This window comes from Protopterus annectens, chromosome 7.part0 (genome assembly GCF_019279795.1).
Source record: "Protopterus annectens isolate FY-2018-M chromosome 7.part0, PAN1.0, whole genome shotgun sequence".
Taxonomy (NCBI): domain Eukaryota; kingdom Metazoa; phylum Chordata; order Ceratodontiformes; family Protopteridae; genus Protopterus; species Protopterus annectens.
Genome location: NC_056739.1, coordinates 1,743,342,654 through 1,743,367,535, shown reverse-complemented (window position 1 = coordinate 1,743,367,535; position 24,882 = coordinate 1,743,342,654). Strand labels below are relative to the sequence as shown.

Below are 24,882 nucleotides of genomic sequence, written 5' to 3'. Positions count from 1 at the left end.
GGGTCCTTTCCAGGACACACGTGGGGGTAGTTCTCCCAGAGGCAGGGGGGAGCGGTAATGGAAGACATTTCCCCCCGTGGCAGAGGAGGCCCGCAAAACTGGAAGTCTAGAGATTCCTTTTCAGACAGACCCTTTCAGTAGTCCTGAATGGAGGCCTGATTGCCTACCGCTGGAGGCAGTTGGGAGTTATTTATCTCTGCACCTGAGAGCCTGGCTAAATGTAACAAAAGAGAGTTGGGTCCAGAGAATTATTTTCAGAATTTATATAATTCCCTTTTCCCTGCCTCCTCCATTGTCAAGAAAATTTCCAGATGTTCCACCCAATTAGAAGAAAACAGCAACACTAGAAATACAAAAACTGCTAGAAAAAAAAGAGTCATCCAGGAGGTCCCACCAGACCAAATAGAATCCAGAACTTACTCAAGTTTCTTTTTAGTACCAAAGAAAACAGGGGACTGGAGATCAAGTTTTGCATCTCAGTGTACTGAACAAGTCGGTGTAACCCACAAAGTTCTGTGTGGTCACGGTTCAGTCCACTCTCCCCTTTCTGGGCAAGAGTGACTGGATATGCTCGATAGATCTTCAGGATGCTTACCATCATATAACGATGAATAGACGAGCCAGAAAGTACTTAAAGCTTCTGTCTGGGAGGCAGCCACTATCATTTCAGGGCACTGCCCTTTGGCCTCACCACAGCCTCCAGGGTGTTCACCAAGTGCATGGCAGTGATAGCAGCTCACTTGAGACTGCAAAGATTCTGAGTGTTTCCATATTTAAATGACTGGCTCATTACCGCCCCAACCAGGTATTGACTGATAGAAGCTCGAGATCAGGTGTTACAGACCTTTTCATATTGCAGAATAATCATAAATTAGAAGTCTCATTTACAACCAATGAAAACATTAGAATTCATAGGAGCAGTGTTCAACACAGTATCTATGGTAGCTTCTCTTTGACTATCAATTTCACTATCAAGAGTGCAAACAATAAGGATGCAGGTCAGGAAAATAATTTGCAGTACTAGAATTTCAGCCCGATTGATTCTGCAAGCCCTGGTTTCAATGTCAGTGGCAATAGTTTTGCTTTCTTTAGCAAGGTTCCACATGGGAATTCTACAATGGATGCTAGCAACACAATGGTCAATGCTTTCTCAACCCATGTCAGCAAAGATAAAAATAACCCAGGCATGCAAACAATATCTTTCTTGGTGGATGCAGTCACAGCAGCTGTTACAAGGCTGTCCTTTCATCCTCCCTCAGCCCAAGGCCATAGTGACCATGGACACATCCGAAATTGGGTTGGGAGGGGCATTTCCTAAAACAGTCCAGGGCACTTGGTCTTCCAAAGAGGCCAACTTGCATGTTAGTGTTATGAAGATGAGAATGGTGCTTTTGGTGTTATAAGCTTTCCAACACTCTCTCCCTCTCGGGACAATTGTAATCCAGACAGAAAACATGTCAGTAGTTTGGTGCATCAACAAATAAGAGTGAACCAGATCTTGTCCCCTGTGTCGAGAATCCCTCAAAGTGTGGCAATGGGTGATATCTTCCATCTGCTTTCTAATAGCAATGCATATTCCGGGGAAGTCCAACATGATAGCAGGCAAATTGAGCAGATCCATCCTTGCTGCAATCTTTTTGCATCACCCCTAAACAACAAGTGCAGCAGTTTCTTTGCCCTGATCCCCGTACCGGGAAAATTACTGAAGGATGCTCTACTCCATAATTGGGTCCCTGGTCTTCTATATATGCTTATCCTCCAATTCCCAAATTCCTTCAGAAGGCAGCCCAGTTGAAGAGCAAAGTCATCCTCATTGCACCTTATTGGTCTCGGCAGATTTAGTTTCCTATCCTTTAGTCTCATCAGTGATGTCCACCTTGGATTCTGGATCCAATTCCACATCTTCTGTCTTACGCGACAGACATGGTTCACCCAGATATCTCCAATCTCAAGCTAACAGCATGGCTTCTCCAGTTCTGTTAACCAGGCAGCCAATGCTCTCTTTCCCTGTTTGTTGTATACTTTTATCTTCCCATAAACCTTCTACTAGGAAACTCTACAGGAGTAAATGGAAAAGATTTGTTTATTGAGCAGAGCCAAATCAGATCCCTTCTCAGCTCCATTTCAGTCAGTTCTAGAATTTTTAGCAAGTTTATTTAATGAGGGCACTATTTCATCAGTTATTAAAGTTCAACTCGCAGCAATCATGTGGGGTTTCAAAATTCTTCACTGGCTTCCTCTAAGCTGTGCAAGGCCTTTTTGAGAGGTATTCTTCTGCTAAGACCCCCTTATAAAGACCCCATGCCACCATGGGATTTAAATTTGGTACTGCAAACCTTAATTCACTCTCCCTTTGAACCTGCAGCTAAATGTGATCTTAAAATTTTGACCTGGAACACTATCTTTTTAGTTGCAATTACATCTGCTAGACGAATTTCAGAAATTCAAGCATTATCCATATTTGATTTTTTATAAGGATAGGGTCACATTACATACCAGTGCTTCCTTCCTTCCTAAGATGGTGTCAGAATACATCATCAACCAATCCGTTAATTTACCGGAATTCTTTCCAAAATGTACAAATAAAGGGACATGTAAGCTAGACTTACTGGATGTTGATAGACAGTTATGTTTCTACCTATACAGAGCAAAAGAAATTAGAAAGACAGGTCAGCTCTGTGTGTATGAACTGTTTTTCTAATATTAAGTTGTATAAAATAATTTTGTGATAGTTAGCATTGTTGCAGTGTTCTATTGCAACACTAAATTTTACCCTCTATGGATTTTGTAACTTTTTTTTAAAATATTTTCTTGATGTTATTTTAATGGATTTAGTTAAACAAATTTTAAAACTAAGTGTGTGAGATTGTGATGGCCTCTCTTTACCCCAGGTCAGTAATCAAAGAGCCTCAATCCTCACCACTGATACTGGTGAGAGACCATCACTAAGAACAGGAATGAATTTCCCCCAAGAGCAGTTCCAAGTGACTGACACTCTCACATGAGGGTAATTAATTTTCACACACACACACACACACACACACACACACACACGCACGCACGCACACACACACACACACACACACACACACACACACACACACACACACACCTGGAAAAGGCTGGCACAGATTTACTGTCTGAGCCCCCTTATGCCCAGACAAATAAGGTAGTGATGCTGCTACCAGCCAGTCACTGTCAAGCTCTTGCAATGGTATCCAGTTATACTGAGTAAAATCAATGCTAACATAAATGGTAGAGTGTAACCCAAACAGCATGGCTTTTCGGAGTGGCCAAGGCATCACTACAATAAGCACAAGTACTCTCAAGATGTTAAAAGAAATCTCTAAAAGACCAGCCATAATAAAAGGTATACAAATGTTTAATAATAAAACAGAAAACATGAGAATATTAAATATTTAAGTGCAATAAACTTCAGAGTTTCATTCACAGGAAAAATAAAAATAACAGTTGGAAAGATTCAAGCAGATGCAGAAAAAAAATGATACTCAGCTAATCTCACTGTAATTCCTGACTATCTAAAGAAAAACTGTTCCCTAGCTAACTTAATTAGTTCAGCAAGGCAAGATGAGATGCTGAAATGCTTACTTCCACTACGCAATGTGATGTTCTTCCATCTTACACTGAGCTAACTGAAATGACTGTGATAACTGTCATAGATTTTTATATCAGGTTCCAAAGAAAACAAAACAAGCTGATCTTTGAATTCCATCCCCTCAGTGCTGGTTATAGAATGACATCACATTTGATCACATGACTCTGGCAGAGTACAGACTGAGAGCTTTTCTAAGATCTGTTGCAGTATTTGAAAATTATAGACTTTTTTGTTTAAACATACACATTTAATCAGTTATAATAACACTGTCAATACATTTTTTAACGTAAGCATCAGTACAAGTCAGTGTGATAGACAAATAACAGAAAAGTATTTACAAAACTATTTTCAAAACTCCAGCTAACCATGCTGTCATATGTCACATATGCACTGCTCTGTTCTGCTTGGTACAGATGGCAGTACCGCACATTGTCACATCTCTTCCCTGCTTTGTAGAAAAATGGGCCTAGTGGGAACACATTGACATATACCCTGCCTTGGGAGTTTATCTTCATTGGCATTGCTGAAATCTGGACTGGCTAACACAGGGGGTCCTCCCAAAGCCCCTTTAATCTTTTGGAATGTGTGCTTGCAGGCTGGGGTCCATACTACCTTATCTGGCCTGTTTTTCCTTGTCAGATCTGTGAGGGGAGCAGCTATTGCACTATAATTGAGAACAAACTTTCTATAGTACCCCACTGTCCCCAAGAATGCCCTCTCCTGCTTTTTTGGTAACAGGGGCAGGCCACCTCTGAATAACTTCCACTTTGGCAGGTTCTGGCCTAATTGTACTATTCCTCATTCTATGTCCCAGGTAGGAGACCTCAGCCATACTCACCTGACAGATACTGAGCTTAATGGTCAACCCTGCCCTTTGCAGTATGCCCAGACCTCCCTGATATGCTGAGGCTTCAGAGTGTTAACATAGTGCAATTTGCGCCCCTGCCTCCTGTCCATCAGGTTTACCATATAATTAAAATTACTGACTTTCCTTACCACTTTGAAGGGTCCCTCCCAAGCTGCATGCAGCTTATTGTGTCTGACAGGAATGAGCACCAAAACCTGCTGTCCCACAGCATAGTCTCGGGCTCGAGCAACCCTGTCATACCAGACCTTTTTCTGCTGCTGAGCTCCTAGCAGGTTCTGTTGGGTCAAGCCCAAGAGCTCCCTAAGCCTTGTCCTGAAGTTTAGGACATATGCCACAGCAGACTCCTTGTGGGATTCACACTTACCCTTCTACTCATCACGAATCATATCTAAAGGCCCCCTCACCCTATGCCCATACAGCAATTCAGAGGGTGAAAAACATGTGGATTCCTGGGCTACCTCTCTGTATGCAAACAATAGATGGGGCAAATATTTGTCCCACTCTCTCCTAAACTGGTGTGTAAATGTGTGTAGCGCGGCCTTTAGTGTAGAGTTTAACCTCTACACAAGACCATTAGTCTGGGGATGGTAGGGGCTGGTCTGTAGGTGCTTCACCCCACAATGCTTCCACAGACAAGCTAGCAGGTCTGGCATGAAGTTGGAACCTCTGTCAGTTAGTATTTCTCTCAGGAAACCTACCCTGCTGAAAATCTGAAACAAACCATTTGCCACCTTTTCTACCTCGATGGAGGACAGAGCCACCTTCTCAGGGAATTTAGTAGCATAGTCTACTACTACCAGAATATACTTCTTCCCTGTGGAACTTGGGGTGCTCAGATGTCCCACAATATCCATAGCTACCCTCTGAAATGGCTCCTCAGTCACAGGCAAAGGCATCAATGGAGCTTTGACCTTGTCCCCTGCCTTGCTTACCTTTTCGCAGTACTCACAGGTCCTGCAGTACCCTGTTACATCCTTTCCAATCCTAGGCCAATAGAAGTACTGCATAATACGTCTCTTGGTGTGCTTTATGCCCATATGACATGCAAAAGGAAAGTCATGAGCTATGGCTCAAAGTGCCAGAGAGTAGGGTGTGGGCACTACCAACTGCTGTATTACCTCACCATCTAGCCCTCCCTCAGGGAACCACTCTGTACAGTAACCCTTTATTCCAGTATACAGACTCATCTTTTTCTTGAGCATCATGTGCCTCTTTAGCTACCTCCCTCAAGCCTCGTAAGATAGGGTTTGAAAGCTGAGCCTGTCTCAACTCCACTTTTTTGACCATTCCCAGTTCCCCTTCCACAGGAATTCCAGTATCTTCCAACAGCAATACCTCACTGTCAACCTCTGTCCTTGCAGTCACCCTGTCTGTGGGAACACCAGTACCTACTAGCTGCTGTGGCTCATTTTCAGACCCACTGCTACAGGATATCTCCCTCCCTGAAATAGCCACATTATCAGCCCCAGCTTCAGGTGTGGAGTCTCTCTGGGTCTCCCCAGACTACCAAACCAACATGCCTGTCTCCAAGCCTGACTGCGTGTAACTGCATGCACACAATGTACTGTATTATCAAAATCATTCCCTGTCAAGACATCTGCAGGAATATCCACAAACACAGCTACCTGCTTGCTTCCTTTTCCACCCACCCAGTCAAAGTGAACCCTAGCCAAAGGTATTTAGAATGGGATCCCTCCTAAAGCTCTCACTGGACTGGACTGCCCAAGCAAGTACTACTTCTCTTTAACCACTGCATGCTTCACAGTGGTTATGTCAGAGGTTGTCTCTCTCTTAGCAGTAGCCTGTCTTCCATCCAATAAGATAGGATACAAACTCCGGCGATAGTTTGGTACCCCTGTTGTCTCCACACAACTTACTACTGGCACACTGCTATTCCCAATTGCTGACGCCCTCACCTTTTGTTCCCCACCTTGCTTCAGTGGACATTTGTATACTATGTGGCCCCTATGGTTACAGTTAAAACATCTAACCCCCTAATCGTGGCCGTGTACCTGAACTAGCGGCTTCCCCTGTTACTGTAGACTCTGTTGAGGTGGTTTAGGCTGCCCACTGTGAATTTCTTTATATTTTTGTGCAGCACTGGGTATCCCCCTTCTTGTGCAGTGATGCCCTGCTTGCTAAGTAGAGATCTCATTTTCTCCCCAGCTCATCTGCAGAGTCACACTCCCAGTCTGCCAATCAGATCTTTATGTCCTCAAGCAAAGTATTAAGGGCTTGTTCCCTCACCAAAAAGTCTGCCAGTCTTTCAAAAGTGGTGACCTGACACCCACTCACTCACCTATGAAAATAAGTGCTTAACTCAGCAATATAATCACATATATTTTCATCTGCGTTGCATCTGTGTTCACAAAACTTTTTTTTCTGTAAACTTCGGGTGTTAGCTTATAACAGTTCAATAAACATTGCTTCACTCTGTCATAGTTTAAACAATCAGACAATTTAGAAACATCAGTTACAGCTTTAAGGGGGTCAGGAACCATACCCAGAGCTCTTGGTCAATGCTATACTGTTTATATCCTCTTTCAGATATATGAATAAAACTATCAAAGTCATCCCCCTCTGTAAATTGTGGAAGAAATGTACTGACTTTTATTGCTTCTGGGGTCCAGTTTTCCCTTCCCCATTACCTCCATGACCCTGGCAAAGGGTCAGCATTTCCCTCTCATGTTGTCACTGCTTCTGTTTTTCTTCAGCCTCCACTCACTACAATCTCTCATTTTCTTTGATCTCCAAATGCCGTAATCTCTCATGTTCTTCGATCTCCAAAAATCACAGTCATTCTTCGGTCTCCAGTTCATGCTGACATTGCTTCTCCTTTTCTTCAGAGTCCAAACGCTACAGTTTCTCTTTGGTCTCCAAACATTTGGCCTCCAGTTCAAGTCTTTTTAACTCCAGACAGAGTTTTTTAAGTCCTCTGAGGAAAAGATGAACTGTCCTGTTTTTGAAGACTGCACATCTACATCACCAGACTGGTTGTCCTCCTGGCCACTGGTCTGTGCTGTAGCTATGATTAAAGCTGAAATCCTTTCCTCTTTAGTTCGGTTAGCATGCACCAGTCCTTTGGCTTCGCACACCTTGGCCAGCTGATTGTCATCTTATTATACTCTTCTGCAGACATATTTGCCTGCTTTCCCTGACTAAACTAAACTAATAAAAATAAATAAAACTGTTGTGAAAATGAAACTCTGAATGTGTACCTTGTGGCTGTTGAGAGTACACACAACTTCAGTGACAACTGCCCACAGGCCACTGAGGTCAAGTAATAACCCATCATTCTGACACTAATATGTGACAGGCCTCTTTCTAGTCCAGTCCAGTAGTCAAAGTGCCTCAATCCTCACCACTGATACTGGTGAGAGACTGTCACTAAGAACAGGAATGGATTTACTCAGTAATTTAGAATGCAGCTCTCTGCATCAAGCACCATTTCCCCCAAGAGCAGTTCCAAGTGATTGACACACCCACACCTGCGTATTTGATTTTCATACACACCTGGAAAAGGCTTGCACAGGTTTACTAGCTGTGCACCCTTATGCACAGGCAAATAAAGGAATGATGCTGCAACAAGCCTGTCACTGTCAGACTCTTACAAGGGTATTCCATTATATTAAATAAAAGCAGTACTAACATAAATGGTAGAGTGTAACACAGTCAGCAAGGCTTTTTTTGGAGTGGCCAAGGCATCACTAGAATATGCACAAGTACTCTCAAGATGTTAAAATAAATCTCTAAAAGATCAGCCACAATAAGATATATAAAATATTTAATACTAAATAATAAAATAGAAAACATGAGGATATTACATTTTTAAGTGCAATAAACATCAGAGTTTCAAAGCATGAGGATATTACATTTTTAAGTGCAATAAACATTAAAATTTCAATCACAGGAGATAAAAAATTTACACATTTGGACAGATTCAAGCAGATGCAGAAAACAATACTCAGCTAATCTCACTGTAGTTCCTGACTGTCTAAAGAACTGTTCCCTAGCTAACTTAATTAATTCAGCAAGGCAAGATGAGATGCTGAAATACTTTCTCCACTAGGCAGTGATGTTCTTCCATCTTACACTGATCTAACTGAAATGACTGTGATAACTGTCATAGATTTTTATATCAGGTTCCAAAGAAAACAAAACAAGCTGATCTGTGAGTTCCATCCCCTTAGTGCTGGTTATAGAATGACATCACATTTGATCACATGACTCTGGTAGAGTACAGACTCAGAGCTTTTTCTAAGATCTGTTGCAGTATTTGAAAACTATAGAATTCTTTAAACATAAACATTTAATCAGTTATAATAACACTGTTGATACATTTTAACATAAGTATCTGTACAAGTCAGTGTGATAGTCAAATGACAGAAAATTATTTACAAAACTCCAGCTAACCATGCTGGTATATGTCACATATGCACTGCCCTATTCTCCCTGATAGAGATGGGAATAATTCACATCGTCACGAAAACAAAAATGAGCACTATGGCAAAGTGAAGCAACAGCAAACCACAAAATGGATAAAGCAAAAGTAAAAACATGCTCCACAACATTCAAAACAGTTTAATATAAAATAATAAAACAAAGCTTTCGGACTATAAGCCCTTCCTCAGGTTTGTATATGTTCTTACAACACTGAGGAATGGCTTATAGTCCGAAAGCTTTATTTTATTATTTTATATTAATCTGTTTCAAATGTTGTAGAGCATGTTTTTACTTTTAATAACTCACATCGTCACAGAGCTGCATTGTTGTTTTTTAATAAATGAATATATATTCAAATGATACAAATGACTGATCACATGATTTATTACTGACTGTTTAAAAAAATGATTTTGAAACTACATAAGGCAGATAGTACTGGTATTATTATAAAATAAAACTCCCAAACCGATAAAACAACCAGTGAAAACAAAATGTACTAAGAAAAAAACAATAACACTGGTTGTAACAAGGCTAAAAACAAAAGCATTTAATGGCATAAGCGCTTTCACGGATACACCTCTTCTTGAGACTACAATCAAACAAACACCATCACATTTAAATGCTAAAACAATCAAATAATTATGACATCATACAATTAGAACCTAGCTTACTTAAAGGAACACTGTATAGCAACTCTTAAAAACAATAAAGTCAATGCTTCAGTGGGAAAAGATGGGAAAAGTTTTGAAATGATTTATTGTGGTCTTATTTTTTTATATCACACAAACCTAGCATTTTAACAGGGGTGTGTAAACTTTTTATAGCCACTGTATATTTAATTACTTCATTCCTCAAATATATGTCAGAAAATGACACATTTTATGATGAACACATCAAACAATTAGAGGTCAATCATTTTTAGATAAGTCAGATTTCAAGGAAGTTGATCGCTGTGCTTCAGAATAGGTAAGGGAGTTACCTTGTCTTTTCATTGTAACCAGACTGTTTGTTTCAGGACTTTACTTGCAAAGGCAGAGTGTGGGACTGTTTGAGATAGAAATGGTAACTAATGTAAAAGAAAATTGACTATATCTGTCTGTCGTGTAGACATTTATTTGGTGTGCTTGCTTGTAGTGCGTCGTGCTGCCAGAATTTGTGGACTTAAAGAGGTGGGAGAAGATGAAGAGTGGATTCTGTTTTGGACAGATTACTCAGTGTCCCTTGAGCGAGTCATGGAGATGAAAAGATTTCAGGTAGGTATAGCTTTATGTTTACCAATAGGGTTCATACTGGTGATATGATTAGCACCTGTTTGTGAATCTTTTCTGCTCATCTTGAGGAGTACTGATACATGCTTGACCAAGTGCACCCCGATTTTAGAACTGAGGAGGAGTACGTCTGGTATAGTAGGTAATACCATGACAGGCTGGGATTGATGCTGTAGGTACTGCTGTGAGATTTTCCTTCCCTAAAAATAGAAAGCTCACAGTAGACTCATTGAAAACTCTAATGAAGTGGTCATAAGGGCATTTGGGGTAAACACCAGCACCTTTGACACACTGCAGCATGGTGTGTGTGTGTGTGTGTGTGTGTGTGTGTGTGTGTGTGTGTGTGTGTGTGTGTGTGTGTGTGTGTGTGTGTGTGTGTGTGATTAGTTCAATAGTCAAACCTTTTCCTTGCTAACTTAGGAATTTAATTTTTTTTCCTTTCATGTTAGCTACAGCAACTCCCATGCCAGCTCAGCCAGTTGCCATTAGTTATAGACTTTGTCATGATTCTTTTTCTTTACTGGACTGTGTATATCCCTATTTAATGTGGCCATGCTGAAAGAAATGTATCTGCAATATTACTTACAACTGCATCATTTTGTGGCAAAGATAGTGTCATCACTCAGTTAAGCAATATGATTGTGTCTGCAGTCCTTTCTGGTCTCACACTTTTTATAGTTTGCAGATGACCAACATGAAACAGACATTTTTTCTTAATTATCATTCTTGTGCTGCTAAGCTTTTTAGAAATGCCCTTCATTACATCCATAGACCCTTTCCCAGCAGCACTTTAAGTAGTGTTTGTAAAGAGACAGATAGTTATTCATAATGTTCGAAATCCCTGAGCATTTTGTCACTGGAATGTGGTCTTCAGTCTCTGCATGTTGTAACTGTCTGTCGCCTCAACCTGAACCCCTGTCTAGAAGGAATTTGGCTTAGAAAAGGGAAAATAAGGATGGCCTGTTGGCTGTGTACTTTTACTGAATTATCACACTGTTATCAATGTCAGAACAGGATTTATGATGTTTTTAATCATTTTGGGGCAAAAGTCAGGTGTAGTTTTGCTTTACTAGACCAGTGTCCCTTCTATTCAAGAATAACTGTTTTTATTAGATAATTTGCTAACATTAATTTAGCGTGTGACAAAGGGAGATACTGCCACCACAGCTATCTGGAAATTTGTAAATAATTATATGGCATTTGTGAATATCAACATGAGCTATATAAGATGCTTGTGATACAACTGTTGTATGCCATGTGTATATCAAACTGGTCTGTACAGACATGTGTGTTGAAAAGATATTTTATAAAGTGCTTGTGCTTAAAATGTAACCACAGTCTGCCCTTTTGGAATAGAACAGAAATGTGCATGCACTATCATAACTGTTTAGCTGTATATATTTTAACAGTGGAAACTGGAATGCAGGAAGTTAACTTCAGAAATAAAAACTGAAATTAAATTACTTTATGGCTAGGCCATAAAAGATGGCATCTTTCAGTTTCAGTGTAACAAGGAGACACACTGTCTGTGCTGAGAAGTTTTCTGTATTGTCCTTATCGTGAAATAATTACTAGTTTTGAAATGTGAAGGCATGCAATTGTTTTATGACTTCCAGCATCTGCCAAAGATCTGAGGTCTATGTATTTTCAAGGGTAGATGCTAAATACTACCATCTTCCATCAGTGGAGGTTTCACCTGGGATAGAGTCAGATAACAAGAAATGATGTAATTCTGCAAGCTATCCCAACAGTAATATTTGAGATATTAATTTAAGAAGTCTGTTAGAGAGAGACAGCATTCTGTATTCTGTCTTTGACCTGACAACAACTAGAAGATCCATTCACCACATTTGCCTTGCTCTTTAGTAAGTTAACTAGTGTATAGTAATTCTCTTAGATACAGTCAGGAATATAGTGAGGCTTAGTTTAGATATTTTTATTTATTTATTTGAGACTGTCCTGCAATGTTGTTTTAAATATTTCCTACAGTTTTGAACTCTGATGTCACTCTGAATATATGTTTAGTATTGTCTTGCTCTTTTATTATTTATTATTAAATGCATTTAAACATTTCATTGTGGTGGATCTGTGTAGAGCTATTTAAGTTCTGAGAGTCCTTGCATATTTATTTGGTGACACTGTGCAGGCCACTCCTAATAGTCTTGCTCTTGGTCAAACTATCATTTGTATTAATAGCAACATTACACAGTAAGATTGGGCACCCTTTGTTAAGGGCTTTAAAGTAGTTGATATGTTGGCTGGTGACAGTGATAACTACCTTATAATCTGGGCAAAAGAGGGCATAGCTAGTAAATTTGTGCCAGACTTTCCTAGGTGTGTGTGCATGTACCTGAAAGTGTGTGTGTGTGTGTGTGTGTGTGTGTGTGTGTGTGTGTGTGTGTGTGTGTGTGTGTGTGTGTGTGTGTGTGTGTGTGATCTGGGGAAAGAGGGAGAAACCAGCCCCAGACAGACTGTGGTCTCTGTGTGCTCTTAAGGGAAATTGCACTTGATGCAGAAAGCTCTATCTGGAAATATTGTCTGTTATCCTTCCAGTGTACATCCCCCACTATTGCCAGTGGTGAGGACTGAGGCTTCTTGATTACTGGTCCTATGGTGAGTCGTTACATAGCCACATGCCTTATGTTAGGCAATGAAAGCAAGCTCCGTTGGTTGATATTGCAAGTGATGTGATGCTGTTCACTTCTGCAGTGTTTGAGTAGTCAGTGCAAGGTCTTTGTGATTAGAAAATCAGAGCTGTATATCCAGGCTCACCTACAACCTCAGAGTGATGGTTGCCTGTGCAGTATTATATCCGTATATATTTTATATAGATTTACAGCATAAGGATTGTTGCTAAAAGATTTGTATATATGAATTGGACTAGTCTGCTGTAAGTTGATTTGTAATCGGATTCTTCACCATTCAATATCCCTTGGAGAATAGACTTACAGTTCTGCTTTATAGCCATTAGAGTTCAGTCTGAAATAGCGAATGTTGAAACTCAGTATAAAATGTTGAAATAATTTTTGCTGGTGTGGGGGTTAAGACCAGCTGACACTTTTATTTACTTATTTTGAGGTTGCTGTACTACAGAATAAGGAAGGTACTCCAAGATACTACAGTCTTAGACTTAGTATACATTCTGTCTAGTCACTTGTGGAGTTTCAGTCTTACAAGCATAACAGTTGCTGTCCTCGAAATATCAGCTGGCTGTGTTGCTTTATCATAATCAACCCCCTTTTCTTATTTTTTTTTCTGTATGGGGCTAGAGTTTTGCATAAACTGTTGCCAGCTCTCTCAAATGAGTGTCACTTTTCTACCTTCTTTGTCAGTCATGCCTGAAAGTCACACATCTTCTCTCCCATAGTCTGCCCATCACTTGGCTGGGCATACTCCTTTCCTTTTGCCTTATTTCTATCACTCCCAAATCTTCTTCACCAAATCATTTTCTGCGTTCTACCCATGAGCCCAAACCACTATAATCTTTTCTTTTTTATATTCTCTTTCATTGGAGTTACAGTACTTTGGCTTCTGCTCTGATGTCATCATTTATTTGTCTGTCCCACAGTATGCATCCTACCCATCTCAGGCACTTCATCTGCATAATTTCTAGCTTACACTATATGCCATACAGAATTACTGGTTGCACTAGTGTTTTTCACACCTTGCTTTTTAGCTTCTTTGGCATTCTGTTGTCACACATTACCCCTGACAATTTGTACCAGTTGGCTGCAGCACCCCTGATTCTAGCTTTGGCATCATCATTCAAACATTCTTTCTTCTCAAGCATCTCTCTTAGATATTTGAATGTGTGAATCTGTTCTAGTGTTTTCCCTTTTCTCTCAGTTTTCAGCTTTTTCTGATTTCTCCCATCTGCTGCCAGGACAACTGCATTGTCTGTACTAAATTCTAGTCAATATTCCTTCAGTTTTGCATTTTATTCCCGTCATTTGTTTGTAAAATCACATCATCTGCTTACAGCAGCTTTGTTGATCTGTCCCTTCCAAACCTATTTGCTAATGTAGTCCAGTACCAGTATGAACAGCAGTGGGCTCAGAGCTGAACTCTGATGCACACCCACTCCCACTGGGAGTCCTTTTGTGAGTCTAAACATTGTTTGTATTTGTGCCATTGGATCCTTGTACATAGCCTGCACTGATTCTGCAAATGGTACTGGAACTTCAAACCATTGCAGGACTGCCCAAATTAGCTTTCTTTAGACATTGACATATGTTCTCTCCATGTGTAGGAATGCCCAATTGGACTCTTTCCTTATCTCTAGCTTCCTCTCCATTTCTCTCCATTATCAGTGCGTGCAAACAGTGGGTCAGTTGTGCTGCATCCTAATCTGAATCCAGCCTGCTCATCTGCCATCTTACTGTCTACTACTCTGCATACTTGTTTATAAAAGTAAAGGTCCCAAGTGGTGAAAGCAGCCTGTTCTAAGCTAAATCATCCTGTGGGACCTGAGAAGACCCAGCTAGAATGAGCAGAAAAAAATGATAAAATGAGTAGCTCAACAATAGGTTGTGGTTCAGGAAGGAGCGTGAACCTTGGCTTCTGTCTGGAAATGTCAAAGTTTTCATAATAAATCCTTTGAAGTTTTCAGAATAAGTCACTTTGAGTTAGTATTCATTTAAAGAATGGTAATCCTCCCCCTTTTTCTCATACCTTCGGGTATTCTCTTATACCATTGCTGGTACCTCTTCTATTAATTAATTTGCTGTCATGGCAGATAAGAAAGGTAGTCCGGGGTTTAAGTGGTGTTCTGATTGTGGACACAAACTACCTACTTCTGATGCACACTCTTTGTGTGTTTATTGTTTGGGGGTGTCCCACTTGTCTGTTGATCCGCCCTGTACTATTTGTGAAAACTTTTCGAATAGAACCTTGTTGGAAAGGAAAAACAAGCTGTTACTGAAGGGACTCCTTAAATCTCCCTTTTCAGAGGCTATTTGTGGGTCGGAGGCCTCAACCCCTCCTAGAGCCCATAAGAAAATCTTGGGTGTTCCTACCAAGGCTAAATCTTTGCCTTCATCCCCGGCTGGGGACTCCCGCCAACCAAAACCTAAAAAGGCTAATGTTTTGGCTCCGGAGCTCACTCTGTCAGCCCCAGTGCTTTTGGTACCTAGACCTTCTGCACCGAGGCCTTCGGTTCCATTAGTGGTCTCGGCTCCGTCGTCTCCTGCAGCCTTCATTATATCGGCACAGAGGGGCTCCTCAGTTGAGACTATTACCACTGTATCGGCACCGACCATTCAGTCGGCACAGACCTTGACCTCGTCAGCTCCGAGATTTTCCTCAGAACTGATGCCTTTATTGTTGACTCCAGTTTTGTCTGTTCCAGCTTTGGTACCGACAACCACTTTGGCACCGATCCCTGTGTAGGTGCAGACCATGACCTCTGCACCGATTACTTCTTCGGTGCAGACACCCATAGTCCAATCTCTCTCAGCACCATTGTCCTTGGTGCGGACAGGGGAGATGGGCACCGAGTTTGCCGCTTCTGTGGACAGGCCTGTTTCTCCCTCAGTCTCCACTAGAAGCCTTTCCAAACATGATGTGTTGCGTCTTGTGGATCAGGTGCTTTTGACCAGAGGTATCCTACCCCTAAGGAACTATTCTTCCTTGGGAGGTGATCACCCGTCTCCATTGACCCCTTCTTATTCTCCTCCTTCATTGCCTTTGAAGTCCATGGAAATAGCACAGTCTTCCCCTTCTGCGGTCCCTTTTATGGATCTCACTAAGGAACCGCAGTTGCCTTCATGGCGGAAAGTTTTGCTATGACCCAGGATGTCAGTTGTGACATGCATAGTTTACTGCTCCACAGCCATCCAGGGACTCCGGGTCGGCAGGCTGAGCCAGTTAGGGGAGTGGTGACCCCTGTCCTAGACATGCACTCCTCTTCAGGTGGACCAGCCTTCCAACTGATGGAGAAGGCTTTCGCTGCTGCTGGCAATACTGGACTGTCTATACCTCTGCCCTCCTCTGGTACACTGGTTTCACAAGTCGCACCTAGCAGACACCGGGTGCAAGGCCCTCAGGACATATTCCCACAGGAATCCCCTTTTCCACTGTCTTCCCCAGCTTCTCCCGCTGAGGAGGTCCACTGGAAAAGTTCATGTAAGGGGAAGCACATGGACTCCACAGAGGAGTTCCTCACTGAAGACACAGATTTTGATGAGGGGGAAGGATCTCCCTGGTCACCCTCTGAGGTATCCTTTGGTGATATCCTCGAAATCCTGAAACAGAGAGGTGACTGGCAGTCCTCTAATCTGACCTCTGAGGAATCTGTGTTCCTGCAGGCCTTTCGCACCCGGCCCACTACCTCCTGGGTTACTCCACCTGCCGATTAACTTGTCCGGCTCATCGTGCAGTGTGCTTGGAAGGCTCCTGATACCTTCAAAGCTATTCCCCAGAGGCCAGATAAGATTTTGTCCCCTCCTACTTTAGATCCCCATTGGTCCAAAGGACTTCCTGTGAATGCTTTGGTGATGGCCGCAACAACAAAGGATCTGGCGGAAGAAGAAAGTCAGACTGTCCATCCGCATAACAAAGATTCCCGGGCCCTGGACAGGATAGGGAAGTGCATCTTTGCTTCAGCGACCTTTACTATCAGGTCCCTGAATTATATGGCACACTTTACCAAGCTTCAAAAGGATATGATTTCTGAGCTCTCTGAAACCTTGGTGTGTGCCGTGTCTGATGAGGTCCGTGACAAAATGGCCTCTCAGCTGGCCACCATTGAATCAGTATCTAACTCCTCTATGTGACTGATATCTCACGCATCAGAAGGAGCAGCTAGAGCAGCGGGTTCAGCAGTGGTCTTGAGACGGCATGTCTGGATGCGTTTGTGCAATTTCGCATAACCCTTTAAGGCTTCCTCTCTTAATGCTCCCACTGAAGCCTCCACATTGTTTGGGCCCAAAGTTAAAAGCACACTGGCCAGATGTGAACAGGACGATAAGACCCTTTCTGCCATAGATGTCCATTATTCTTCCCCTCAACATGCTTTTTCCCGAAACCAGAAGAGTGGGAAGATATGGTTCAAGAAATCTCAGGGTCCTTTCCGTGACACACAGACTGAGTTCTCCCCTAGAGGCAGAGGGGGAAACTCACAGGGAAGATGCTTCTTTCGAGGCAGAGGGGGTCTGTGTAACCAGGGTTCCAAGGATTCTTTCCCTGGTCAATTCTACCAGCGCTCCTGAAGAGCAGCCCAACTCCTTTCCTCTGGAGGTGGTTGGGAGACATTTCTCCTTGTACCCTTCTGCCTGGCTAACCATCACCACTGATTCTTGAGTACAAAGAATTATAACCAGAGGTTATCATATACCCTTCAATCTTTGCCCCGCCCCTTCAAAAATCCTTCTCGACGTTCAACCCAATCAAAGGGAAGAAGCAGCACTAGAGATAGAAAAGCTGCTAAGGAAGAGAGTCATCCAAATAATCCCTCCAGACCAGATAGGATCCGGATTCTGCTCAAGACTATTTTTGGTGCCAAAGAAAACCGGGGACTGGAGACCAATTTTGGATCTCAGTGTATTGAACAAGTTTGTGAGACTACAAAAATTCCAGATGGTCACAATACAGTCTATCCTCCTGCTTTTGGAAAAAGACAATTGGATGTGCTCGATAGATCTTCAAGATGCGTACTACCACGTAAAAGTGGACAGGCCATCAAGAAGATTTATGCACTTCCGTGCGGGAGCCAGTCGCTACCAGTTCAGAGTACTGCCCTTCAGACTCTCTACAGCCCCCAGAGTGTTCACAAAGTGCATGGCAGTTGTCACAGCTCACTTGCGACTTCAAGGATTCCAGATGTTTCCATACCTAGATGACTGGCTCATTTACACCCCCACCAGACATCTACTGGAAGAAGCCCTGGCATACTCTCTCCTCACTGCTCGAAGGCTAGGCATAACCATAAACTGGCAAAAATCCAGTCTCACCCCATCTCAGTTGACATAATTCATAGGGGTTATCTTGGACACAAAAAAACTGCAGAGCTGCTCTTCCAGAGCACAGAATTCTAAGGATAAAGCAACAACTGATTCCAATCCTTTCAAGGGAGAAATCCACAGCTCACTCGGTTCTACAGCTGTTGGGTTCCATGGCAGCCTCCATCACCATTGTTGCCCTGGCCAGGTATCACATGAGGCTTCTACAATGTCTACTGCTTACCCAATGGTATCCTTTTCAGCATCCCCTTTTAGCCATGATTCGACTAACCCACAGTTGCAAACAAGATTTAAATTGGTGGATGACACACAATCTGTCACAATGGTCTCGCCCCTTCTCCCCCCAGCAACCCAAGGCCACAGTGACCACAGACACCTCCCTGATGGGGTGGGAGGGCTATGTCAGGGACAGACAGTCCAAGGCACTTGGTCCGAACTGGAGAGCCATCTGCATATAAATGTTCTAAAGCTGAGGGCGATGCTTCTGGCGTTGCAAGTATTCCATCCCCTGCTGCCATCTGGGACAATTGTGATTCAGTCAGACAACATGGCGGTGGTCTCGCACATCAACAAGCAAGGTGGAACCAAATCTTACCCCCTTTGTCGAGAGGCCATGAGAATATGGCAATGGGCAATGGCTACCAACCATTTTCTTCTAGCAACGCACATTCCCAGGAGTTCCAATGTGATAGCAGACAGAATCATCAGGTGCATTCTTCAGCCTCACAAGTGGTCCCTAAATCCCTTGATAGCGGCGGAGATCTTCCACCGCTGGGGCCATCCTTGCTGCGACCTGTTTGCATCCTCGACCAACTACAAATGCAGCAACCACTTTGCCCTGATCACCCCTCCAGGACAGTCACCCAGGGACGCTCTTGTCCACGATTGACCCTCGGGTCTTCTTTATGCTTTTCCCCTCATTCCCCAGTTTCTGAAGAAAGCCCGTCAGTTGAAGAGCAAGATGATCCTCATAGCACCATATTGGCCTCGACAGATTTGGTTCCCCTTCCTTTGGCCTCACCTACTAGATCGATCATGGATTCTCCATCCAACCCCAGAGTTGATCTCACATCCACAGAACCTGATTCATCCCAACTTGAACAGCCTGAAGCTCATGGCTTGGCTACTCCAATTCCCTTGATTGCCAGGCAGAATGATCTTTCTTTACAAGTATGTGATATTCTCATTGCATCTCACAAGTCTTCCACTAGAATTACTTATCTGAGCAAGTGGAAAAGATTTACCTGTTGGCTGAAAGATAAACAAGTAGATCCCTTCTCAGCACCAATGTCGATAATACTAGACTATCTGGCCGACCTCTTTCAATTGGGTCTATCGGCCTCTACAGTTAGAGTTCATTTGGCTGCAATTTCTAATTTTCATGAGGGTGTCCAAGATTCCTCTCTTGTTGTGTAAGTTGTGCAAGACCTTCATAAAAGGTGTGAATCGTCTGAAGCCACCTTTTAGAGAACCTATTCAACCATGGGATTTATCATTAGTTCTACAAGCTCTGACAATGCCACCTTTCGAACCAGCCTCTTCTTGCGACCTCAAGCATTTGTCATGGAAAACCTTGTTTTTGGTCGCCATTACTTCTGCCAGACGTATTTCTGAGCTTCAAGCTTTATGTATTAAGAGTCCATACTTGATTTTTCATAGAGATAGAGTATCTCTGAGAAGTAATCCATCTTTTCTGCCAAAAGTGATCTCTGAAATGTCCATTAATCAAACCATTGAGTTGCCAGTTTTCTTTCCCAATCATTCAAACAGAGGAGACTATTGCCTACATACCCTAGATATCCAGAGGCAAATCCATTTTTACCTAAACAGGACTAGGTCCTTTCGTAAATCTGACCAGTTATTTTTGGCCTTTTCTGGACCTAGATTAGGATCTGCTGTTGCTAAGGTCACATTAGCTAGATGATTGAAGGACTTTGTGACCTTCGTTTATGCACAACGTAATATCTTGTTGCCTACTACCATGAAAGCTCATTCTACAAGTTCGGTGGCAACCTCTGCTGCCTTCCATGTCAGAGCTTCTTTACATAACATCTTTGCAGCTGCAACTTGGGCTACTCCTCATACCTTCATCAATCATTACATATTGGATTTGGCCTCCAGGGGAAGAGCATCTTTCGGTTCTATGGTGCTCAGGAATGTCCTTCCATGAGAGCCTCCCAGGAATAGAGGTAGCTGGGGACTCTGTCCCATGCGTAAGGAATAAACGAGGATTAACAATATCAGATAAAGAAGTTATGTCTTACCATAACGTTCCATCTGTATTGTTGATCCTCGTTCAGTCATTACGACCCTACCTCCTTCCCCCTCCTGTGGTCTCTAGTGGATCTCACCATCTGGTTCTCTTAGGTTATTTGACCAGAGGTAGCATCTACCTTCTTGGACTTGCAAACTCAATCTGAGGTAACAGGGAGAGGAGGATTGTGGGTAAGAGTTTAGCTTGAGAGATTGAAGCTGATGCAAGCTTGGAAAATGGCCGGCTCGGTTCCGAGGTCGGAACTGATACCCATGCGTAATGACTGAACGAGGATCAACAATACAGATGGAACATTATAGTAAGACATAACTTCTTTTTGCGTGTGATCTTACAACTGTCTTGGTGAACCATTTGTTGGCCAGCATCAAGCCATTTGCCTGACAGAAGTCAAGAATGGCCTTTGCTTTATTCCTGTCCTACCAATGTGGAGCCAGGCAGTCCTCCTATCCTGCTTCGTCTATCCTGATATGACCATTTAGATCCCTCATTATCAACACCAACTCATTTTGTCCTACTTTATCAGGTAGGTCCTGCAACTATTGCCTGAATGCACTCTTTATGTTGCCATCACAACCCTGCTGTGGGGCATAGGCTGAGATTATGCATGCTACCCTGTCTTTACACTGGAGTCTGACTGCATGATTCCATCACTAAGTCTGATTAATTTTTTCCCAATTGTCTACATAAAATGTAGCACAGGATTTGTGCTACAAACTGTGATTACAGTTTACACTAATCATTTTTTAAAATCCTTACATCTTCTCATCTTCATCAGAAAGACACACTTGCAGTCTAGTCTTACAGCAATTTCCAGGTTAAGGGTAGTGCCTGGTGCTCCATCATTATGCAAGTTGCATATTTTAATCAAAACGATGATTTCAACCATAGTTCAGCTTTGCTTCCTAATGCAAATAATTCACTCACTAGATTAACCTGATCAGATATTAATGGTGTACATAATGTGAGAAATATTAATGTATTTACAAACTTTAATGCAACATAAAGATGAAGATCAAAAAAAAAAAAAAAAAGATGAAACATACAAGCTCAGTCAGTTATTCTTGTCCATAAATGTCCCACATTTGGATGGCATCAGGCAAACAATGGCCATTGAATTGGTAGATACAGTTGTTTTCATACTTCTCAAAGGCAATAATTCCAAACTTCAGATCCTTTAAATCATTGTTCCAATTTAAGTGGTCAGTCTTGCATCAGTACATCTCCAATCCTTATTCTGCTTTATTGGTGCAGAGGGTAAAATCACAACTGTGACCCAGGTGGCCTACGTTCATCTAGCAGTTTGAGTGCCTGCTTTTGTTGATGTTGGTGAGAAGAGGAATGATGAGGCTTAGCCTGCTTATCTCTTTTTGTGAAATAAAACAAACAGTACACCAGCAGCTACTAAGAGTTGGTACTGGACACAAAGATAAGCGATAAAAACAAAATATAGTCCAACTGCCACAGTCAGGAGATGAACTTTAATTTAAAACACAAAATAAAAACAAAGAAGAGCAGTGGTTTTTTAAATGCGTTTTCAGATCTGTAAAAACACAGTTGCATTTCACATTTAAAATACAAGTAACCAATCACTATCATCAAAACAGCCTGCGCCCCTTCAGGGTGGGTTTAAGCAGAACATTCCCATTTAATTCTGGTATTTTATCTGCCTGTAGGGTAGTGATCCAGTTGATTTCTGCAATTTCCATGTTATTAATGAGATCACCACCTCTATATGTCTCTTGTATAACTTTAAGTGCCAAAAAACTAAAGCTATGATCTGGATTGCCTAAGATGTGTTTGGCGAGGGCATTCTTAACATCACCTAATCAGATGTCACTCATGTGTTACAATATCCTCTCCTTAAATAATATGTTGATCTTCCCAACATAAAAACTGCTGCATGCCTTACAGATTCATTTGGGATTAAGTTGCTTTCTGTCAACCTCTGTCCATCAGAGATATATGAGCCAGACCAGGGGTGAATTTGCGATTTCCCATCCAGTGATCAAAGTTCCTTTCGAATAGGGTCAGGGATGAGCACTGCGTCAAGTAGATGAGTAGCTTATTCCATAGTGCGGGGATTCTTTGAGACATATATTAGTGTCTTCAGCATGTTCTTTCTTATGTTGCAGGCAAAGTTCAGGTCCTTGAATCTAGTGTTTCTGGTGCTTTGTGTTTCTGATGAGCAAGAGTTCCATCAGTGTGGATCTGAGGATGCCTTATATGCTAGGCATAGGTCCCATGTCAGTAATGTGTGGGAGACTGAGTACAGAGATAAGGCCTTAATGCAGTCTGTGTAGGACAGGGTATTCATAACCTGGATTTTTCTTGTAAGGAACCTTTGAGGGCATACGTCTTAGTTGTCACTGATTTTGACTCAAATTTTAACTCTTTTGGCAAAAAATAAATAATAACAATAATTATAATTATACATTTCTTTTACTTCAGAAAATGTATATTAATATACATCCTATTATTTTGACAGTGTTTCAAATTAATAGTATTAATATTTTAAAAGTGTTCCTGATTGTCCCAAATTATTTCTGGATTTGTCCATGACTCTGTTGAGATTTGTCCCTGACTGGTTGAGAGTTATGTTTGAGGGTGTTCCAGCTATTGCAAATGCCTGGTTAGGTACATGCCAAAGGAAGCATTGTACTAAATGATGGGTCTGATAAGGGCTGAGTAGAGTGGTACCGTAACTTCCTTGGACCTGGATGCCATACCCTTGCTTATGAGTTGGTGATATAGAATGATGTTCTTACTATCTTGGCTATGCATTGGTCGAAGGCCATGTTAATGTCTATACATGTTCCCAGATCCCTAACTGTTAGATCAACTCATAGGAGTGTTTTATCAATAGAGTAATTAGCTTGAGTTGATGATTTCCCAAGGCAGTATAATGCATTTATTTGCACTGAGTTTTAATCTATGGCTTTGGCACCAGTCATTTATTTGTGTTAGAGCCTATTGTAAAATGTTGCTGTTGTGGGGGAAATCTATAATATCTCCCAAACCTGATGTCCTTTTCATTCTATGTCAATGTATGGGTTACAGGTCTGATCCTCAGATCTGACTCAGCTGCATACTCCCACTCTTGAGCTCCTCCCTCTACCCATAATGCCCTAGTCCATCCTCAGTACCTGAGATCTCATTTGCCACCATCACGTATGGATGTGGGATCCTCTGTCATAGCATTATTTACTGTATTGGTAGATGTAAGTGCTTTAATCTAATTCCATTTAGTAATTTTTTTCTTCCACTTCTATATTTTGTAATACATAATATAGTTTTAAACCTCCTTCTTAGTTTCTGTGTTTTTTCAGTGTCAGGCCTTCTACAGTTTTTATTAGTAGTCTTCTGTGAGTACCATTGTTGGTACTCTTTCTTTCTAGCTCTCTCTTAATTCATACCCTCTTAAAAAGGGTATTCTTTATTACTATGTATGGTATTATGTTAAGTTGTCATTCTCGCCTTCATTCTTGCTGGATGGGTTCGGAGCCGATCCTCGGCTCCGACTTGGCCTATACTATAGCTCGAGAGCTATTTTTACCAGCTCGAGGCAGCCCTATATCCCACAATACCATGCGCTAACTCCCCAGATCTCGTTTGCCGCTTCACTGCGAGGTAGTCTGTTTTACCGGCTCTGGTCAGTAAGTGCTTTTTTCATATATATATTCAGTCTCAGCAGTTTTTTTCCAGTTACTTACCCTTCTTTAGGTCCCTTCTAACTGCCTTACCCTTTCGGTAGCCCTTTTTCCCCTTCTTTAGTTAGTTTTTTATCTTGGGCCTACGGGCTTTTCCTTAGTTTTCCCCCACCCCTTTCAGTGTGTGTGTGGGTTTTTAGTCAGTTCCCTTTAACTTAAATAGGTGTGTGTGTGTGGACTGACTGTGTTCCTTTTCATTTTTTGTCAGGATGTCAAAGGACCCTAAGGTTTCGGGATTCAAGAAGTGTGACTCGTGCTGTCAGAAAATGTCTCTGACAGACGGTCACACTTCTTGTGTCTATTGTTTGGGGCCTTTACACCTGCAGGACTCTTGTTCCGTTTGTCACGGATTTAGTTCAAGAGTCCTGCAGGAAAGGCGTAACAAGCTCATCCTAAGGGGCTTGTTAAAGCCTGATGACTCCCCGTCCAAGTTTGGCTCGGGGAAGTCGTCAAAAACCGCCAAACCCTCGGCTCCAGCTTCTGAGCCGAGGGCTGGCATTATCGAGACATCTCCGACCTCGGTTCTGTCTGGCTCCGAGGTGAGCAAAATGGTTTCCGCTCCGAAACCATCATCAGAGCCGACCCCAGCGCGCAAGCGCTCTAGGTCCCCTTCGCTAGAGTCCGTCAGATTGGCACCGAGGTCCCCTCTCCTATCGGAGCGGAGTCATAGGACTCATTCATCGAGGTCATCCAGGCTCTCCGACCACGACATCGAGAGGGTGGTCAGTAGACTCATAAAATCTCAGG

The 24,882-nt window shown here is 42.1% G+C and overlaps 1 protein-coding gene across 1 annotated transcript in view; it reads left to right on the top strand.

Moving 5' to 3' along the window:
* Positions 1 to 24,882, top strand: part of LOC122807215 (tubulin polyglutamylase TTLL13-like) — a 2,572,017-nt gene that overhangs the window by 954,870 nt on the left and 1,592,265 nt on the right. Inside the window, exon 4 of the mRNA XM_044078283.1 lies at positions 10,062 to 10,180. Within this exon, the coding sequence (XP_043934218.1) occupies positions 10,062 to 10,180 (119 nt within the window). The remainder of the gene's footprint in view (positions 1 to 10,061; positions 10,181 to 24,882) is intronic.